This window comes from Pygocentrus nattereri, chromosome 17 (assembly GCF_015220715.1).
Source record: "Pygocentrus nattereri isolate fPygNat1 chromosome 17, fPygNat1.pri, whole genome shotgun sequence".
Classification (NCBI taxonomy): Eukaryota; Metazoa; Chordata; class Actinopteri; order Characiformes; family Serrasalmidae; genus Pygocentrus; species Pygocentrus nattereri.
The window spans coordinates 20,107,489-20,126,762 of record NC_051227.1 but is presented as its reverse complement, the minus strand read 5'-3'; the positions used below and the strand labels follow the sequence as shown (position 1 = coordinate 20,126,762).

The following is a 19,274-nucleotide window of genomic DNA, read 5'->3' as shown; positions in this document are numbered from 1 at the left end:
AGTAAATCATTATTCAATATTGATGTTAAAATGACTGTCCTTTCTCTAAACAAATTTAAAATACAGAGTCTCTTCCTCTCTCACTTTCGATTTCTCTCTCCCTCGTGTGTGAGTGTCCATGACTTAAATAAGATATGATGGCATTTTTTAATGCATTAATTAAGTAATTAATTTCAGAGAGAAGCCTTTCAGTCACACTTGAGGATAATGGAGTGGACATCTATCATGTCTCCATGGTTGGAAAGGCTAATTAAAAAAAATACACACACACAGAATAATTTGCCGCATTAAAGTCATTAGGTGTAATTGAATCCAGCTAATGTCTTCCTCTTCTGTCAGCTTTGACAATTCAGGAAAGAAAGAAAATACGAAAAAAAAGGCTTTAGAGGGAGGAAAGGTGGGCTGGGCTGAAGGATATAAAGTGCAGGGAAAGGTAAGGGCTCAGGGTCAGCCCGCTCTCTGGTGGCCATTAACAAAGCCTGCTCGTTATCCTTGTTAATTAGCAAACGGTCTAAACTGATGAGCGGATCTGAATTAACAATGAATCACCTCAGCTCTCACTCCATGAATAAGCTCACCCACAGACCCCATTTGAAGCTGAGCCGCCACCAGAGAGGCAGTTTGTAAACAATGCAGGGCAGAGCAATTACGGCAGTCATTGAGACACAGTGTTTATATGGGGTTAACACTAACACCTAGCAGGGAAGGGTGGGCATGGGTGAGCAGTGGGCAGTGGGAAAGCAGTATACCATGGGATCCAGACTTAAAAATATGTTTAGTACTGGCCATGATGCTTGACTCAACCATAAAGAAGGTAATTTACAAAGAGCAGGAAATTGGGATTCACTGACTCAGAAGTGTTTTTTTACTCTATTTTTTATACCATTTTAGGTTTTCCAAAGTAGCCCCTCTTTGTCTGGCACTCTCTCACCTTGTTATCTCTTAGGTAGCCCATGTGTGAAGCTGGCAGGGTTGAGGATGTTCCACGTATCATCACTGTCCAAAAAAATAAACAAATATCAAAATTTTTTTCTAATTATCTTCAAATGTTTATTTATTTACATAATTTGAGCACAGCAGCTGACTTTTACATTGTGTGAAAGTTTCATGATGAACAGGCCAATAGAAATGCTCCAAATTTTGTTGGAATAAAATATCTTAACTTCCGTTAATTAAACTGGAAGTAAATAAGTCTTTTGCCTTCTCCTCTGAAGGTCAGTTCATCATGAAATTGTCAATGCACAGGACGTCCAATAATTTCAAATGAGCAGTGTAATATTACACCATAATACTCCTGCATGGTCACCACAGAGGGCTTCTGTGTAGAGTTCAGCCTGATCCAGTGTGCTGGTCTCAGCTCAGCTTCACCCTTCGCCTCTTTGTTTGTTTGCGTAGAACCTGCTGTTTCCCAACCAGCCGCAGCAGCCCAACAGCCGCTTCTCAGTGTCGCCCAGCGGAGATCTGACCATCACGGGTGTGCAGAGGGCAGACTCCGGCTACTACATCTGCCAGGCACTGACCGTGGCCGGCAGCATCCTGGCCAAAGCCCAACTGGAGGTCACAGATGGTGAGTGCTGGAGTGGATCAGAGCAGAGTCCAGGCCTGATGTGAAAATGCCTGAAGCCTGTCCTGTCCTGATTTTTTCTTTTCCTTTTCTTTCATTTTTCTGAGCTCTCTGATTCTTTGTTTTTTGATTTTCTGGTGCACGCTCTAGTTCCACTACTGTTATCCCTGCTGAACAAATATATAACATCAACTGAAAATGTAAAAGTAAAGGTAATGTAAAGTATGGAATGTACGTGATTTAAAGGATATGTGTAGGTTCTGTGTGTGATAAAAAAAAGTAGGTAACAACATTTACAGGAGTTACATGTTTTTATTTATGTGGAAATTATAACTAAATTCAGTGCTTCGCTTTTTTCTATTTACATCAGACTCATTTTGGACAATCTGATGTAAAATATTCATTTTATTTGGTAGAGTTCAAGGGTTTCTTGAAGTCGTCTTTCATTCAAACCAAGTTTTCACAAATGTATCTTTCTTCTGATAGCACATGAAGCAAAGCAGATCTTTGTTACCTAAAACATTCCTTCTTACGTCATAAAGCTTTACATGTTTTTTTATCACAAAAGCTCAGAGGAGCCATTTCTTCCTCTGTCTCTCGTTCTGTCTCTTTCTCTCTTTCTTTCTCTCTTGGTTGCTTTTAGATTCCTTATTCATCTGTCAGCCTGCTTTGTGTGATTCACTAACAGACTCTAGAGTGAATGTATCTTCATACCAGATTAAATGTGCTTGGAGAAGCACTCTACAGTGTGTACATAACTGACAGCAGAGAAAAACACTTCTTTATGCTGCTTCTCTATTGACATTGGAGGCTGAGTTGGAATTTGGCCTTGAATTTTCCCTGAGCAACATTGATTGTGCAGTACAAAGTAAACCGAATGTCAGGCCTGATGCCATGGATTCCGGCTTCTCAGAGTGTTGTTATAGCAACTGTGCATAAACTTGTTCTAAAAGAGAAAAGTTAAAGCCAGATCACATCAACAGTAGTCAACATCACTGACTGACTGACTGACTCTCTAATGGTAGAATGCACATTCTGGGCGTTGAAGCAAAATAGATACTACTAATACTAAAAATACTATATTATTATCAAATTCTATTTGTTTATTCTAGTCATAAAAGGACAAAGTGGAGTTATATGTCAGTACATAGCACAACAGAAAATGACTTACTGCCATAAAAGAGTGAAAGAAACCACAGACAAATAACATCAAACAATGATGCTTTTTCACTGTATTTGAGCTTGACTAATTCAGCTGATTTTCAAAATTGCCCAGTTCAATTATTGAAATGTAAAAAAAATCATCCACGTTGTTTTGATATGAAGTGGTGTATCATAGGGAAACTTACTCAGGTTTCTTTGCAATTGTGCTGATGAGAAAGCAGGTGTCATGATGTCTACAGTACACATATAACCATATTTGCTATGCAAGTCTTCTAGAGTTTGTGTGTGAAGTTTCGTAGGGTAAAATAGTGGTAAGTCTGATAAAATAAGTTTCCTTTAGAGACTATTTTGCCTTACAGTATCCTACATGGAACTCTCCACTGTGATCAGATTAAAAAACAAAAAACAAAATCTTTTAGGTCAAAGTTCTTCAGACATCTGGCTCCTATCCTATCCAGAATGCAACGTTTTTCATCAAGCCTCTCTAAATGACCACTCTGATTTTATTGAATTTCATAGCTTATTGTTCTCTCCCCTTACTATTATAGGTTCAGTAAGCTCTATATTTTAATACAGCCAGATATCTTTTTATATAGTATAACTAGCAGACTACTCCTCACAGGCTGCCTAAATGGCCTTACCTAGTCTTCTTTTCCAAAGTTTTTGCCAAAGTCATAGATTTCATAAGGAATAATGTGAATGGTGGGTTTCCCTGCAGAGATGGTAGAAGTCACAGCCTTGAAAAATAAGCTTTCAGAATACCTTTAAAAGACTGTTAAATCTTAAAATATAATATATAACAATATTTCATGCACAAAACCTAAAAGTGTTTTCAACTTGTGTGCTTGTACCCATAGCTGTTAGCAGAGAGAAATGACTGTTTCTGTGTTCACTCATGTTGGAATGCATGGGGGAGCAGAGTTATGGAGGCAAGTAGGTGGAAGAGATCAGTGGAAGCGGAGGAGTGTGTGTGTGTGTGTGTGTGTGTGTGTGTGTGTGTGTGTGTGTGTGTGTGTGTGGTGTTGGGCAGGTGATCAGAGCCACACCTGCAGCTTAAACCATGTAATTTAGTGAATGGGGGGACTGACAAGTTCAAGGAGAGTCATAATGAGAAATTCCTGACACACACACCACCAAGGACCCACTCTGTCTAACAGTCTGACCAACTATCAATCTGTCATGTCATGGACTGACACACACACACACACTTACTTATTCAGTTTTACACATCACTCTATCATGTCTTCCAGATATACAGACTAAAATGCACCCACAGAATGGTAGGTTACCTTATTAAAGTGCCTCTCATGGAAGAACTAATTTTCCTAATTTGTTTGTAAGCACTGCCAAAACATACCATTTACTCCACAGTCCGTACAGTCAATATATAGAAACTACCTGTACAAAGTAATAGCCTCTTCTGCATTAACAGTTTTTGTGATGTCACATAAAATGCATTTACATATATCCACCTATTCAGCCTACAAAAAGTTAGACCCACCCATTCATGATGAAGTTACATAAGCTGGTACATAAAACCACACAAATGTCTACAAATGTGGACCTCAGGGGAAAACAATAAATACAAATGTGGGATTTAGGCCCTTAAACTTGGTTAAAGAGACTGCACTCTTTGAAGTTATAGAGTTTAACGTAGCATTTGACCATATTAAAGTTTCATTCATTGCCTAGTCCACAAAGATCATATATGCAGAGAAATCTGCAAAACATTTATTGTTTTTGATATATTTGCTATTTGAAACTCTACATTTTTACACATAATAAAAATATAATAGAATTCAGAACCATTGGCCAACTGAGCTTGCACACAGAGGAATTAGACCTCCACATTTAACCCATCCCTGCAGTGAAGCGCCCACCTACATGCATCGGGGCTACGGCTCAGGGGACTGAACCAGCGACCTTCTGGTCACAAGGCTAGTTCCCTAACCTCTACCCCACATATAACTTATTCAAAGGCCTATTTCATGTAGAGCTGTTTAGTTTCTCCCATTGATATTGAATTTATAAAGTGTGATTTTTTTTTTTTTTTTTTTTTTGTGTGTTTGCAAACATTGCTCATGGACTGGACTGCTTTATGAATGAAGCATAATACAGGACAGCCAATTAGAACAGAGGTCATTTACATGTATCAATCTTACAAATAAATACAAATAAAATATAAATTTTGGGCCCTTAAAGTTTATTAAAGGGCTCAGGTCTTAGATATAATAATAATAATATAGGGCTTAGATATAATATAGAAACAATGCTAAAATGTCAAAACATGACATTCACTCCCAGCCCATATAGTCCATATATTTAAACTAAGCTGCAAAAGCAGCCTGTTTAAAATTCATTGTTTGTGATATTTCCATGACAGCCTATACGTTTACACACATCTGCCTATTCAGCATACAGCGGTTTAGCTCATTGATGTCAATATCACAAAGGTCATTTACATGCATCAGTCTTATGGGCACATTAAAAAAAACTTTAATTCTAAAGGAATAAAGAGTGTTTCAAAAGTAGTCTTGTAGTTTTCATAAACTCACACAAACATCAAAAAAGTATATGATATAATACACACATACACACATTCTCTCTCCCCCCATAACCCCTGGAAGGTATACTGAAGGATTCTCAACTTCAATCATATCCAGCTATTTGCACCCATTAAGGATGGACAATGCAGTTTAATCTCAGAAGAGTCATTAAGCCACATCAGTGTCTGTCTATCAGTAAGTGATGCTGACTTTTCCCTACTTTATGGCTTAGAGGAAGATAGCAGGATATGCAAGGAGATCTTTCTCTGGTTTAAACTAAGCCTAGGGTAATCCTTCTTGATGAATTAAGATGGCAACTCTTCATCCGTGGGCCCTGTGGAGCATTCCTGTGGAGATTTGGACAGTGTAAATACCATCCTTCATGCAAAAGGTGCATTGGGGAAATCCGTTGATGAGTGAGCGAAGGAGAAAAGCTGAGCGAAAGCAAGGGAGAGAAAAGGAAGGAAGAAAGATATTAGTGGAGATGGTCTGAAAGGTTAGAGGTAGAGTCAGTAATTAGCACCCTCAGGTCTGCTCTCATTAATCCACACCTGCTCATTACCACTGCCTCTGGGCCAAGAGACAATGTATTACTCACCTCAGAGAGCTTTGCAGTGGTCACTAGCCTGAGAACTACAACTAATGGAAACCACTGCACATACACATAGACGCAGGCTCACAGCACATCCCAAAAGCTCTGCCAAAATTCTAATATTAGATTAATGATGGAGGAATTAAATGATTAACTGATATGCCAGTGCAGCCTACCGTTTACACACAACCACTCATAAAGAGGCTTTTCTTTGTAGTTGCTATTTTGCGCAATTTAGAGCAAAAGTACAGACCTCAAAACTACTGTGCAACATATTGCTGTTGTCAGAACAGAACCAATCTCCAAAATGGTAACTTTACAGGAGAAGGAAAAAAAAACTTACTTTACTTTTAATGCAAGTCAATTGAACCAATTGAACCAATGATAAGTCTTTGCAGTGTTTGATTTTAGCATGCCCTTTCCACTTTAAAGGGCTTTTACATTTTTCTTGGATTATATTTTTCCTCATGAGGGCCTGTTATAAAATGTATGTGGTTTTATTATCCAAAAACAAACATAGTTTACTTTTACAAGACAATTTTCCATCCTCTACTTATCCTTCAGAATTAAGCAGGCTCTCTTTGTTAAAGTGCTTTTAAGACTATGATCTTTCTAAATGAGCTCTGTTCAGACATCACTGAAATAGTGAATTCCTAACGGGCTGTTTTTACAGCTAAGTTTACATGTATGAACTATGTGGGGTGGGGAGGTTAAACTGTATGTTTTAAAATTTTGCATTTATGGGGCAAAGTATGGACATTTCCGTTATGCAGTGACCAAAAATAGCACCAAAATAAATCGGAACTATCTTATGTTTTACATTCTTAAAAAAAGAGTCCCTACTTGAACACTCCTGGCATTCTCTCAAGCTTCATGAGGAGCCTAGGCATCTCTATGCTGTTTGTTTATCTAACAAATTTCATGCACTTGTGTAAGCATTTAGATCAAGCATTTAAGATTATGAAAAAATATTGATTGAGTTGAGTGTGTCCAATCTGTTGACTCATACTAAAAATATATCCATCATTATTACTCTATGTTGTATTCATTTTCAATGAAAGTCTGCCACAGCACAAGTCCACCTGTCCCTCCAGGCCTTGCCGTGTGTTCAGCAGGCATGTGTTATTTGTGTGTGGTGTGTGCCCCTCCTCCATTTCTGCACACACACATAACCATAATTAAGTATTTACCTTGACCACACACACACACACACACTATGATAGTGAGATATATTAGAAATGTAGGAGACCTAAATGCCAAAAGAACACAAGCAGTAACTGGAAACTACCAAACGAACTCATCCACCTCCACATCACGGAACTAGAAAATCAGAGTCAGATATTATGTTGCTTTTTCCTGAATGACCCAGAGCTAGACACTGCCCTGTAGTTTAGCCACAAGATGGGCACATAAACCCCTCACATCCAGCAGAGCGCAGGCCAATCCTGCCAGCATCAGGCTTCATGATGCCAATTAGGTTCACTCTTCTCCTTCTCTCTTCATCAAACCAAAGCTGGTGAAAGTGAAGGAATGCTATCAGCTGTGGTTTCTGGAGCATAGATATGATAATAAATATACAGTACTGTTCAGTAAGAGACCACACTTCATATATATTTGATTTCCAGGCAAAAATGTCATCAAGTACCACTTGTAAATTTTTGACAAGATATGTTTGAGGAGATTAGTTATAAGTTACTCAAATTTTTGCAAAAAACTGCATTTTACAAAACTGATGTTCAAGAAATTTTTTAACAATATAGAGATAATGGCGCTCCCCTCAACCATCCAAGACCTAGTAGACCAAAAAAACTGTCATCATCAGATAAACAGCACTTAAAGCATTTGTCTTTCTGGATAAGCAAGCTATACTTTTGCTTCAAATCTGAAAACATCCACAAAAGCCAAAGTGGATCATGGGAAGCAGAAAATGCAACCAATATCTAAGACTCACCTTTGGAGATTTAGAAAAATATCCCCATTAAATGTATTGGAAAAACACAAGTCACCTTAAATGTTAAACTGTAAAAATGGCTCATGAGGTATACCAAAAAAAAATTACTTAATGTGGCAACAAGCAATTGAACTAGCTTATTCAACTCAAAAAATTACTTCGATTAAAAGAATTGTTTATTCACACTATTTATTTAGATTGAATAAAACTAGTTTTACTTGTTTACTAAAACTAGAATAAAACTAGTTTTACTTGTTTACTAAAACTACTTGTTGCCCCGTTTATTGACTTTTTTAGGTAGATCTGACGAGCCATGTTTTAAACACAAAATCTTGCTTTAAATTGTTAAATTGTTACTGCATGAAGGACTTTTTGTTGAACTGACAAACCATTTTTTACAGGGTATAACTACTGTTGTTCCCACCACAGCTATATGTTTGTTTCATCCTCTTTTCTCCTCCCTCTCGTTCATCCTCAGTGTTGACAGACAGGCCTCCGCCGATCATCCGCCAGGGTCCGGCCAACCAGACTCTGGGAGTGGACAGCGTGGCTCTGCTGAAGTGCCAGGCGTCCGGCGAGCCTGTGCCCACCATCAGCTGGCTGAAGGACGGGGTTAGTCTGCTGGGCAAAGATCCGCGCATGTCCCTGCTGGAGCTGGGCAGCCTCCAGATTAAAAACATACGGGTGAGAGAGAACCAGCAGTGCTGACACACACAGGCTTCTTTCAACAAACATTAATTTGTAATTGGCATATTGATGGTGAGAGGATGTGAACGGTATAAAACAGAAAAGTTGAATTGGTTGTGTATTCCTTTCCTCTTCACCTTCTGAAATGTTAACTTAACCTTGCTTGTAGTACTGTAAGCTTCAAAAAATGCACTTCAGCGTTTGATAGATGCTGAAATCTCTGCGTCTTTATTTGTAGTGCCTATGTGTGTGTGATTGTGTGTATGTAAGCGCTGGCTGTCAAACAGTATGGGTGTCTAAGTGTGATGTATGAGCTTAGCGGAATTCAATCAGATATTGGTAAGACATAACCTAGACGGGCAGGGGAAATCATATTGCATTAAAGAGATGAATGGGAAATATTGATTTTGGTAAATTGCTTGATACTATCACTTAGTAATACGACAGGTCTCCCAAGCATCATCTGTGTAAGCTTGAGCATAGTCCAACTGTGCATACACAAACATACACCACACACACATTATAAATATATATATATATATATATACATAAAATAACTATACACCCACACATGCACCACACTGTTAGAACCATGTTACATTTAATGTCCCCACACCCTCCCCACTTGTCCTCCATGGAATATCCATTATGGCTGACGGAGCTGCCCACCACTGACATTTTATCTAATAAATGGAGGCAATGCGCAGCACTAAAAGGTAACAAACAATGCAGAAGGAAGCTTCCAGAAAGGCAGGAGGGGACAGGCGCCAGCTGTCATCAGTCCAGAGGGTTTTAGCCACTGCCCCTCTAAACGAATTAGCCCACCTTTTGTTGCGGTTCGAGGGATGCTTGGTGAATTTGCTAGCAGGGTAAATGTTAGCTTAGGAGTGTAGAAAATAGAATTAATTTACCGCATTAGCGTCAGCACTTTCCGCCAGTTGGCTGGCCAGGCCTGTGTGAAAACTGAGACAGAAGCTTGTTTGAGTGTTCTTACCATCTTTGGCATCGTCATTTGAAGCATCCGTTGATGATGGTATTATGACACTGACTGAATTGTAAGTTGATGACTAAAGCAATGACTCTTGCTCTCTCTCTCAGCTCTCTGATTCTGGAATCTACACTTGTGTGGCTGCCAGCTCTAGTGGGGAAACATCATGGAGTGCTTTTCTGGAAGTGAAAGGTACATCACATCGTAACTGAATCAGTCACTCTGCCCTGAAGCCTCTTTATGCAGGCCCCCTAGTGGGCATTCTGCTGGATGAAAGCAAATGGAAATTGATATTTTGCATTATTAAAATGTATGAATTTTTTTTCTAATATTGAGCTAGATTAATTAGGAAAGTATTGGCTCTTTTTGTGTGAAATGTTGTGTGTTGAGCTGCTAGTGAGCAATGATGGGTGGAGGGGAAAGGGTGAGAGCCCTCATCTGTGATAAGTCCACACCTTTTCACAGAGATGTTATACTGAAATAAAACAGATTGCATGACTGCAGTTTTCTAGATACACAATTGTGTGATACACAAAAAGTAGCTTTAAACACAATAAAAATATACATGTTGATTTGCTTGCTCACATATGAAGACACAAAATCGGTTCAGTCACTTAACTCATACCCATTTCTCTTAAAATATATTCCAACATCCCGAGTGGCGCAACGGTCTAAGTGTTGGCCCTATCATCAGGAGATCGCAAATTCGATCCCTGGTAATGCTACAGCCATCCATAGCTGGGAGTCCAAGAGAGCACAATTGGCTTCACTCTCTCTGGAACCTTCACCCTCCTAGCATTGGTAGCATCATGTGATTGGGGGAGTCCTAACTAGAAGGACTAGTTGGAGTGGAGAAAATCGGGTAAAAAAATATATATATATGTCTGTGTGTATGTATATATATATATATATATATAGATCGATAGATAGATAGATAGATGTAGATATGTGTGTGTGTGTGTGTATATATATATATATATATATATATATATATATATATATATATGTGTGTGTGTATATATTCCAACATTATTGAAGAAAAAAATGGATGAAATGCAAAAACTGAAAGACGTCTTAAAAAATATATATATCTTATATTTAATGGCTACTAAAAAAAGGGCCCTGTGACCCAGAAGTAAAAGTGTGGGTCTGGGTGTGTGGCTATGTGTTAAAAGAGGTCAAAAAGACTTTTATCTACACTCAGCCCCACACAGCTATACCTTCACTAAAATCTCAAAGCCATCATTTCTGGAATTAGCCCAGAATTGTGATATTCGCTGATTTACCCCATCTCCTCTGCTCTCAGAGTCTGCTGGTGTTGTGTTGATTAAGAACCGAGATGAGAGTGAACTCCCTGGACCTCCCTCCAAACCTCAGGTCACTGACGTCACCAAGAATAGTGTGTCTCTGTCCTGGCAACACGGCCTCGTCGGAGCCTCGCCCACCTCTTCTTATGTGATCGAAGCATTCAGGTATGGACGACTACATTATAGCAGCATCACAATTAGTTATATTTTACCAAGAATGTTGCACATGTAAGGAATTTGTCATGTATGACATGTAACACATCAAACTGACCAAAGTGTGCGAGTCTATTAACAACAGAAAATATGATGAATAACGAATAGGAAAAATGTAAAGTTAAATGAAATAACAGTAAGGTAGAATATAATTTGAAAAGAGACAAATTAATGATTAATGTTGTTAGTATTCTGTATTATTTACAGTATATTTCTAATTATTTGTGCATTTGTACAGTGATACAATGATATAGCATATGGCATAAATTAATTTCCTCAAATAGTGGATAATAGCATCTTTTTAGGTCGCCAGTTCAATTTGCGGAAAAAAATCTGTTGTGTGTGTGTGTGTGTGTGTGTGTGTGTGTGTGTGTGTGTGTGTGTGTGATGTCCCCCATAATGTTGGCGACATCGCAAAGAAACTGCTCTCCATTTCGAAATTGCCAGAATGTGCAGATGAAGTCATGCTGCTAACTCATTTGCAAAATGGACGCTTTTGTTTCCTCCTCTCGCAGCCAATCTGTGAGTAACAGCTGGCAGACGGTAGCGGACCACGTTAAGACCACCCAATTCACCATTAAAGGTCTCCGGCCCAACACAATCTACCTGTTCATGGTGCGAGCTGTCAACGCACAGGGCCTGAGTGACCCCAGCCCCATGTCTGAACCTGTCCGGACACAAGGTCAGAGACGTCATCAGCGGATCAACTGGCTAAAAAATATTAAATACCTTTGCAAGCTTGAACAAACTTTATATAACATTGGCAAAAAAACCCTTTCAGTTGAATGAGAAATTGAAGTCACCATTGTGAAGGGTCACTACATAACATTAATTGTCGATTTTAAACTGATGCACTACCTGTCAGGGCTGGTTTGCCCACTAGAATCTTAGTACAAAAATAACTCTTAACTCTTGTGTGATGTTCATGGTTTTGTTACTCCGTGGTCTGGTTATTATTATTATTATCATTATTAGTGCTTCAAATCACCACAGCCATGATCATTTATTTAAAATAACCGGATGTTTAAAATATCACAAGTGGCCATCATAGGGTTCTTCTTTAGCAGCTGTAGACAGTCAGCAGCCTGTCCATGTTGTGCATCCTTAGACACCCACACACATATACAAACACATACACACACACACACACACACACACACACACACACACACAACACACTAACAGCAGGCCATGTAGAAGGAGAACAGAGTGCCCCTAGCAACACTTTTATTCACGGGATCATCCCATCACCACATTTGTTATTTTATAAATTCTTCACACAAAATAAGCAAAGGTCAAGGAATCTAAGGTTGAAATAATCGCATCATGTTTTTTAGGTAAACATTGAAAAACGGGTCCCACAGACCCAAAACCACACAACGGTTAAATGGTATAGTGAGCATCACACTGAACACTCTCTTTGTTGAATGATCTGTTAAAATGATCATAAAACTAAGATGCTTTTGGGTAACCCGGTCCTGTATTACAATTATGTAGCAAATCAAAACTGGTCAGTTTAGAAACGGCAGTAACAGGCTTTTCTCCATACAACTTTTAGTTTAGTTGCACAGTAAGGTCTACATCTGTCCTTGACATGTGAACCTTAACATTCGCACAAAATAAAATGTATGTAGCCCTCCAAATATATGTATTTAAAAAAATGCTGTTTGTGCTATAATTTCTCATTACGCTGAATGGAATTTTTGCCTATTATCTGTTAAAGTTATCCATAGGATTCTGCTCTCTTTGTGATACTCCACGCTGGTTTTTGACCAATGTTAACAATATCCTTATACCAGAGAGATTACCATAGAAGCAGCCATAAAGAAGCTTGGCATCCTCAAATCTTTAGCCTCTGTGTTCTGAAGAGATATGCATACATAATAGCCAGAACAACCTGAATAATACCTTTTTGGCTTGCTTGAGCTGAAGACCACAAATTGTTTGTGGCATTTTCATCAGATTTTACCAGTGTCTTTAAATATGTATTTGAAATGTTAGCTTTAAGCTAGTTTACAGCCCTCAGGTCTTCTGTAACTGGAAATAACTGATACAGTATTAGACCATAGCATTTACAAACTTGCCTATGAGGACTTTGGTAAAAGTCCTCCTGCTGAATGAGGAAAAGACTGGGCGAAGTGAATAGAGCAGGAAAATACTGTTCTCTAAACCACTTTCTGCTACTGCATAGGTCAGAAGTAGTTTAGTAGGGAAATGACCTTACCTCAATTGCTTGCCCTCAAGCCTAACCATCAGATAAACTCATTACATCCCAATTAGGACATTGTCCAGAATGAACATCTTTCACTTTTGGAGTTGATTATTGAGTTGGAGTCGTCCCTGCTACCTTAATGATCATAACTGGGAAAAATGACCAGCCTCAAACCAAAAGCGATTGGATTAAGGTAGCATGAAGCCCGCAGTCTGCTCATTAGGACTGGATGATAAGGTCTTTGCCTTGCAAGCTCTGCAACCTTCAGCTAATGTGGTCTTTGAACACAAGTATATGCCTGTAGCATCCTGTTTACATCAGTAAATGAATTAGGAGAGAAGTACATCTTTCTTATTTACTGGATGTGTAATGTAGTCCTGTGGACAGTCCTGTGGAATGTGAATGTAGTAAAATGGTTAATGGCAATGCTCTGTCTGTCTCTCTCTCTCTCTCTGTCTCTCTCTCTCTCTCTCTCTCTCTCTCTCTCTCTCTCTCTCTCTCTCTCTCTCTTTCTCTCTCTCTCTCTCTCTCTCTCTCTGTCTCTGTCTCTGTCTCTAGATATCAGTCCTCCAGCTCAGGGTGTGGATCACAGGCATGTTCAGAAGGAGTTGGGGGAGGTCATTGTTCGTCTCCATAACCCAGTGGTCCTCAGCCCCACCACCATTCAGGTCACGTGGACAGTAAGTCGTTCACTGATTGTACAGTGATTAGACAGCAGATACATGGCTTCCTGTACTGAACTGAAATAAGCTATGTGAGAAATAGGTCAGTGAGGGTTTGGTTGTAATGCTGGCAGTGAGATTGTGCTGTTGTGTGGTCAGTAGCTGAGGAAATTAAATTTCCCAAGTTTCCAAAGATCTAAAAGTGCTGCCGGCTCTCTCTCTTCATCAGTCAACCTTAACCTGCTTCATAATTGATGTACAGTAAAAACTCATTGTCTTTGAAAAGTGCCATTTTGATTAATTGCGAATGCTGACTCAGTGAGTGAATGTCAGAAAGGTTTGAAGGAAGAGAAGAGTGCTCCCAATTGCTCTGTCACTCACACAGTCAACGTGAAAAGACTGCAGGCCCATCTGGTGCTTCATCAATCTAAAATCAGGTGCTTTTATTATAAATGAAGACAAATGGCTAAAACACACAGAGAGGAGGTGAAATTAATTGGTGACTTGTGGCAGTTATGTCCCTCAAACTTCAAGAGTTTACTGATTTCAAATGTTGTCTGTCTTCAGATGTCATCTTAGTCTTTAAAATGTGTTTTTTAGGTATACTGTATGTATGTGCTGCATATACAGGGTGAGTCAAAAGTCACAGGACAGGTTTTATTTTATTTTTTATTTTATTATTGACTTTTATCTCTGGGGTCATCTCAAACAAATTGGGTATGCTGAGTAAATCTGCAACAAACACCACTTTCAGCACCGCATCGTGGAGGCTTGTGACAGCATAAAAAATAAAATTAAATTAAACAGTGTCCTGTGACTTTTGACTCAGACTGTACTCTACATACACTATATTGCCAAAAGTATTCACTCACCCATCCAAATCATTGAATTCAGGTATTCCAATCACTTCCATGGCCACATGTGTATACAACCAAGTATCTAGGCATGTGGACTGCTTCTGCAAACATGTGAGAAAGAACGGGTCGCTCTCAGGAGCTCAGTGAATTCCAGCGTGGTACTGTGATCGGACGCCACCTATGCAAGAAATCCACTCATGAAATTTCCTCACTACTAAATATTCCACAGTCAACTGTCAGTGGTATTATAACAAAGAGGAAGTGATAGGGAATGACAGCAACTCAGCCATGAAGTGGTAGGCTACGAAAAATGACAGTGTGGGGTCAGCAGATGCTGAGGCCCATAGTGCACAGAGGTCGCCAACTTTCTGCAGAGTCAATTGCTACAGACTTCCAAACTTCATGTGGCCTTCAGATTAGCTCAAGAACAGCGTAGAGAGCTTCATGGAATGGGCATCCAAGCCTTACATCACCAAGTGCAATGCAAAGCGTCAAATGCAGTGATGTAAAGTGTTATTACTGGACTCTAGAGCAGTGGAGACGTGTCTTCTGGAGTGACTGATCTCGCTTTTCCATCTGGCAGTCTGATAGACAAGTCTGGGTTTGGAAGTCACCAGGAGAACGGTACTTGTCTGACTGCATTTTGCCAAGTGTAAAGTTTGGTGGAGGGGGGATTATGGTGTGGGGTTGTTTTTCAGGAGTTGGGCTCTGCCCCTTAGTTCCAGTGAAAGGAACTCTTAATGCTTCAGCAGACCAAGAGATTTTGGACAATGTCATGCTCCCAACTTTGTAGGATCAGTTTGGGGACGGCCCCTTCCTGTTTAGACATGACTGCACACCAGTGAGTAAAGCAAGGTCCATATAGACATGTATGAGCGAGTTTGGTGTGGAAGAACTTGACTGGCCTGCACAGAGTCCTGTCCTCAACCAAATAAAACACCTTAAAGGTGTTTGCTCAAGAAGAATGGTCATAATGCTCATAAGCACACTCCTAAACCTTGTGGAAAACTTTCCCAGAAGAGTTGAAGCTGTTATAGCTGCAAAGAGTGGGGTGACATCATATTAATGCCTATGGATTAAGAATGGGATGTCACTCAAGTTCTCATATGCTTGTGAAGGCAGACGAGCAAATAGTTTTGGCAATGTAGTGTATGTGTATGTACCATATGAATGCAATATAGATTCTTGATATCGATGGAAAGCTGACGTTTAGTCATTTATTGGTTAGGAAATCACATCCATTTCCTTCCATCAAGCTAGAATATAGGTTTGTGTGTCCTGAAGCTCAGCCATGAACACTTCTGAGTTTAGTGTTTGTTGAATTACATTAAAATGGAGATTGTAGGCTACTGTTTTGCCTGTCTCATTTGTTGATTAGCATACTGCTGCTTTATATTACAGCTTCTATCAACAATCGTTATGTAGACGTGCAAGAGATTTTTCTCTTCCAGCCTAGGAAAGATACAAGCTTTCCAGAAATGGAAAGCTTACTGTGTAACTAATTCTCCTAGCATTTACTTTTATTGTCTTATATTCTTGAGAATCTGAAGACCAAAATGCAAAGTTTACATCCAGTCTATTATGGTTTAATTAGACAGATGCTTGTATTGCTTGAATTAATATACATATAAATACATTGAAGTTGACTGGTTCTGTTTAAATCAGTGTTGATTTGTAATGCCTATAGCCAGCTGTGTTAGAGAATGGGAGAAGTTAGGTCCATGCAAAGTTAAAGCTTTGCTGCAGCTGGGAGCTCAAAAATAATATAAAAAGCATAAATAATAAATATAATAAGTCTATTATCTCAACCAAAAAGCTGTCCATCAAGTAAAAAAAAGCCTAGAAGGCTGTACAAGTTCCTCCCCAAAACACAGCACTGTCAGGTTGGAACGCTGTTAGCTGTGTTCTGTACACATCAGTAAAGCTTCTGTAAGCATCAGTAAAGCATTCCTGGCTCATTTGTTGTGTTGAAGTTAGAACGTGGTTGGGGGGGCAGAGTAGATAGGGGCCATTCTGCTGATTTAATCTGTCTTTAGGGGGAGTAAAAAACAGCTGTTTAATATCTCAGCCTAAAAGCCATGCTTTTCCCTGCCCGGCAGCTGAATAGCCATTAGTGTGAGTTATGCCCTGTTATGTCCTTCTCTCTGAAAGTTCAGGTTTTCCCCTCCATTGAAAACATCACCGACTCCAAGGCTGTCTTGGTTGTGCAGATATGAGTTGTCAGTGGTGTGTGTGTGTGTGTGTGTGAGCCTCTTGCCTTTATCAGTGAGTGTGCAGGTGTCTTCTCCTCTTTCGTTTGTGGAAGAGTTTATTTTTTGCATCATTCTCCCTTCTAATCTCATGTCCTGGTGTGCTCCTCTCACTCAAGCTCCTAACAGAGGCTACCCCAGCCCATGTTGGCTCTCCTGAGCACTGCTGTAGTGAGAATTTTACAACACATGAGGGTCATGTATATGTATTCCAGCGAGCAGCTGCTAAAAGCATTTTTATTGATGCACTATGCCTCTTAAACATGAGGCTCCCTATGGACACTAGCTGGATTAGACCGTGTAGGCCTTTAGACTAAATGGTGAATGCTGCAATAACATCCTTAAACGTGAATTTAAGACGGCATCATTAATCAGTCAGACTCTAATCACTAGATTCAGACTTATGGTACAACAGCGTATATATGTAAATGTTGGATTTGGGGGGATGTGTTAAAGAAGAAAAAACATTATTAAGCATTAAAATGATTTAATACATTATGATGCATAAGTCTGAATCCATTCAACAGCAAGATTTTAGATTTTAAAAGGTTTATTCTGTAGTGTTTACCCTGTTGGTTAGGGGCTGTTTGGGTCTGTAATCCCAGTAAGGCCACAACCAAAAAAGTTTAATTTTGATGCACAATTAGCAATATTTTTGGCTAAAAATGATAATATATTGAGTTCTTAATATCAGTAAATATTATTGGCTTACTGATATATATGTGTTGGGCCCTGCTTTCTACAGCTTTGTATTTTTCTCTGGGGTTTTCTGCAGGTGGATCGTCAGAGTCAGTTCATTCAGGGTTACAGAGTTTTGTACCGGCAGTCGTCAGGGCTGTCATCCCCAGGACTGTGGCAGAGCCAAGATGTGAAGGTGCCCTCAGAGAGAACTGTGGTGCTCTCCTCACTGAAGAAAGGCATCGTCTACGAGATTAAAGTCCGTCCCTACTTTAATGAGTTCCAGGGCATGGATAGTGAATCCCGGACAGCAAGGACCACTGAAGAACGTAAGCTTTTTTTATTTTTTCTGGACAGTAGTGTAAAATAAGATGAGCAAGAGGATAAATCATTTCTGTTGTTCATTAGGTTCTGCTTAATTTGCTGCATCATGTTAAATATCAGCAAATTTGGTTAACAAATTAAGCCATTAATCTGAAAGTTTTCACTGAGCTCATTTGAGCAAAAATCTGATGAAATGATCAAACCACAGAGTCTTAATGTATCATAATAATTTTTTTTTTTTTGCCAAAACTGCCTTTCACCAGCAAACATAAAAAATAATAGAAGTCTGAAAATTGCATACATAAATACACAACTTTACAACATTTTAGATCTAAATGTTTTGGGATATTTTTAATAATATTATTTTTTATTGTTTAATTCAAGCCATTCAACTTGAATGAACTTTGGTGTGGGCCAACTGGACAGCTTTTCTAATAAAGCTTTGCATTCTGGTTTATGTGAAAGCTGATATTAATGCATATGACCAACAGGTTAGACATGGAGAAAGTTGAAACTACAGTAGAGATCGATGCAGAAAATACACAAATCTGTTGGTCTTGAGTTAAGAAGTAGTGGTCAGCAAGGAAAGAGCTAGATGATGTATTTAGATCCAAAATGCAACACTTCAGGTTGTTGATTAATGCTGCATGATTGTAACATTTTTCACACAGCTCTACAATGCATAATAGACTTAGAATTGATTTTTTTTTGTCACAAATGTGGAGGGTCTCTTTTGCACTCAGTATGGTGTTATATGGTCTCATTTAATATTAGATGCCACCTATGATATTCAAAGCCACTTAATATACACTGTGGGCAGAAAGCCTAGATTTGCAGTGCAAACAAGTGCTTTTGGCCAAACACTCTCTCGCTTTCTCCTCTCTCTCTCTCTCTCTCTCTCTCTCTCTCTCTCTCTCTCTCTCTCTCTCTCTCTCTCTCTCTCTCATACTCACTCACTCACTCACTCACTCACTCACTCACTCACTCACTCACTCACTCACTCACACACACACACACACACACACACACACACACACACACACACATACACACACACTCACACACTCACTCACTCCTCTTACATTCAGGGCTTTTACAGCAGCACCAGCATTATTGTCCTGTCATTAACATTGTCCCAGTACTCCTATTTCCTGTGACACTGGAGAAAACTGCTCATATTTTTACAGTTCCTAACGGATTTTTCACACTGCTTGTGGATTGGGTGTGTATATGAGTTGTGGGAGTGTGTATAACTCACAGTATGTTGAAATAAGCAGGAG

At 39.2% G+C, this 19,274-nt stretch overlaps 1 protein-coding gene across 9 annotated transcripts in view; it reads left to right on the top strand.

Annotated features, from left to right (window-relative positions):
• robo2 (roundabout, axon guidance receptor, homolog 2 (Drosophila)) overlaps window positions 1–19,274 on the top strand; it is a 608,847-nt gene that overhangs the window by 525,997 nt on the left and 63,576 nt on the right. For all 9 annotated transcript variants that reach the window (XM_037546536.1, XM_037546541.1, XM_037546543.1 and 6 more), the window contains 7 exons: window positions 1,396–1,567; window positions 8,296–8,501; window positions 9,603–9,684; window positions 10,799–10,964; window positions 11,528–11,694; window positions 13,783–13,904; window positions 17,768–17,999. In XM_037546536.1, the coding sequence (XP_037402433.1) occupies window positions 1,396–1,567; window positions 8,296–8,501; window positions 9,603–9,684; window positions 10,799–10,964; window positions 11,528–11,694; window positions 13,783–13,904; window positions 17,768–17,999 (1,147 nt within the window). The remainder of the gene's footprint in view (window positions 1–1,395; window positions 1,568–8,295; window positions 8,502–9,602; window positions 9,685–10,798; window positions 10,965–11,527; window positions 11,695–13,782; window positions 13,905–17,767; window positions 18,000–19,274) is intronic.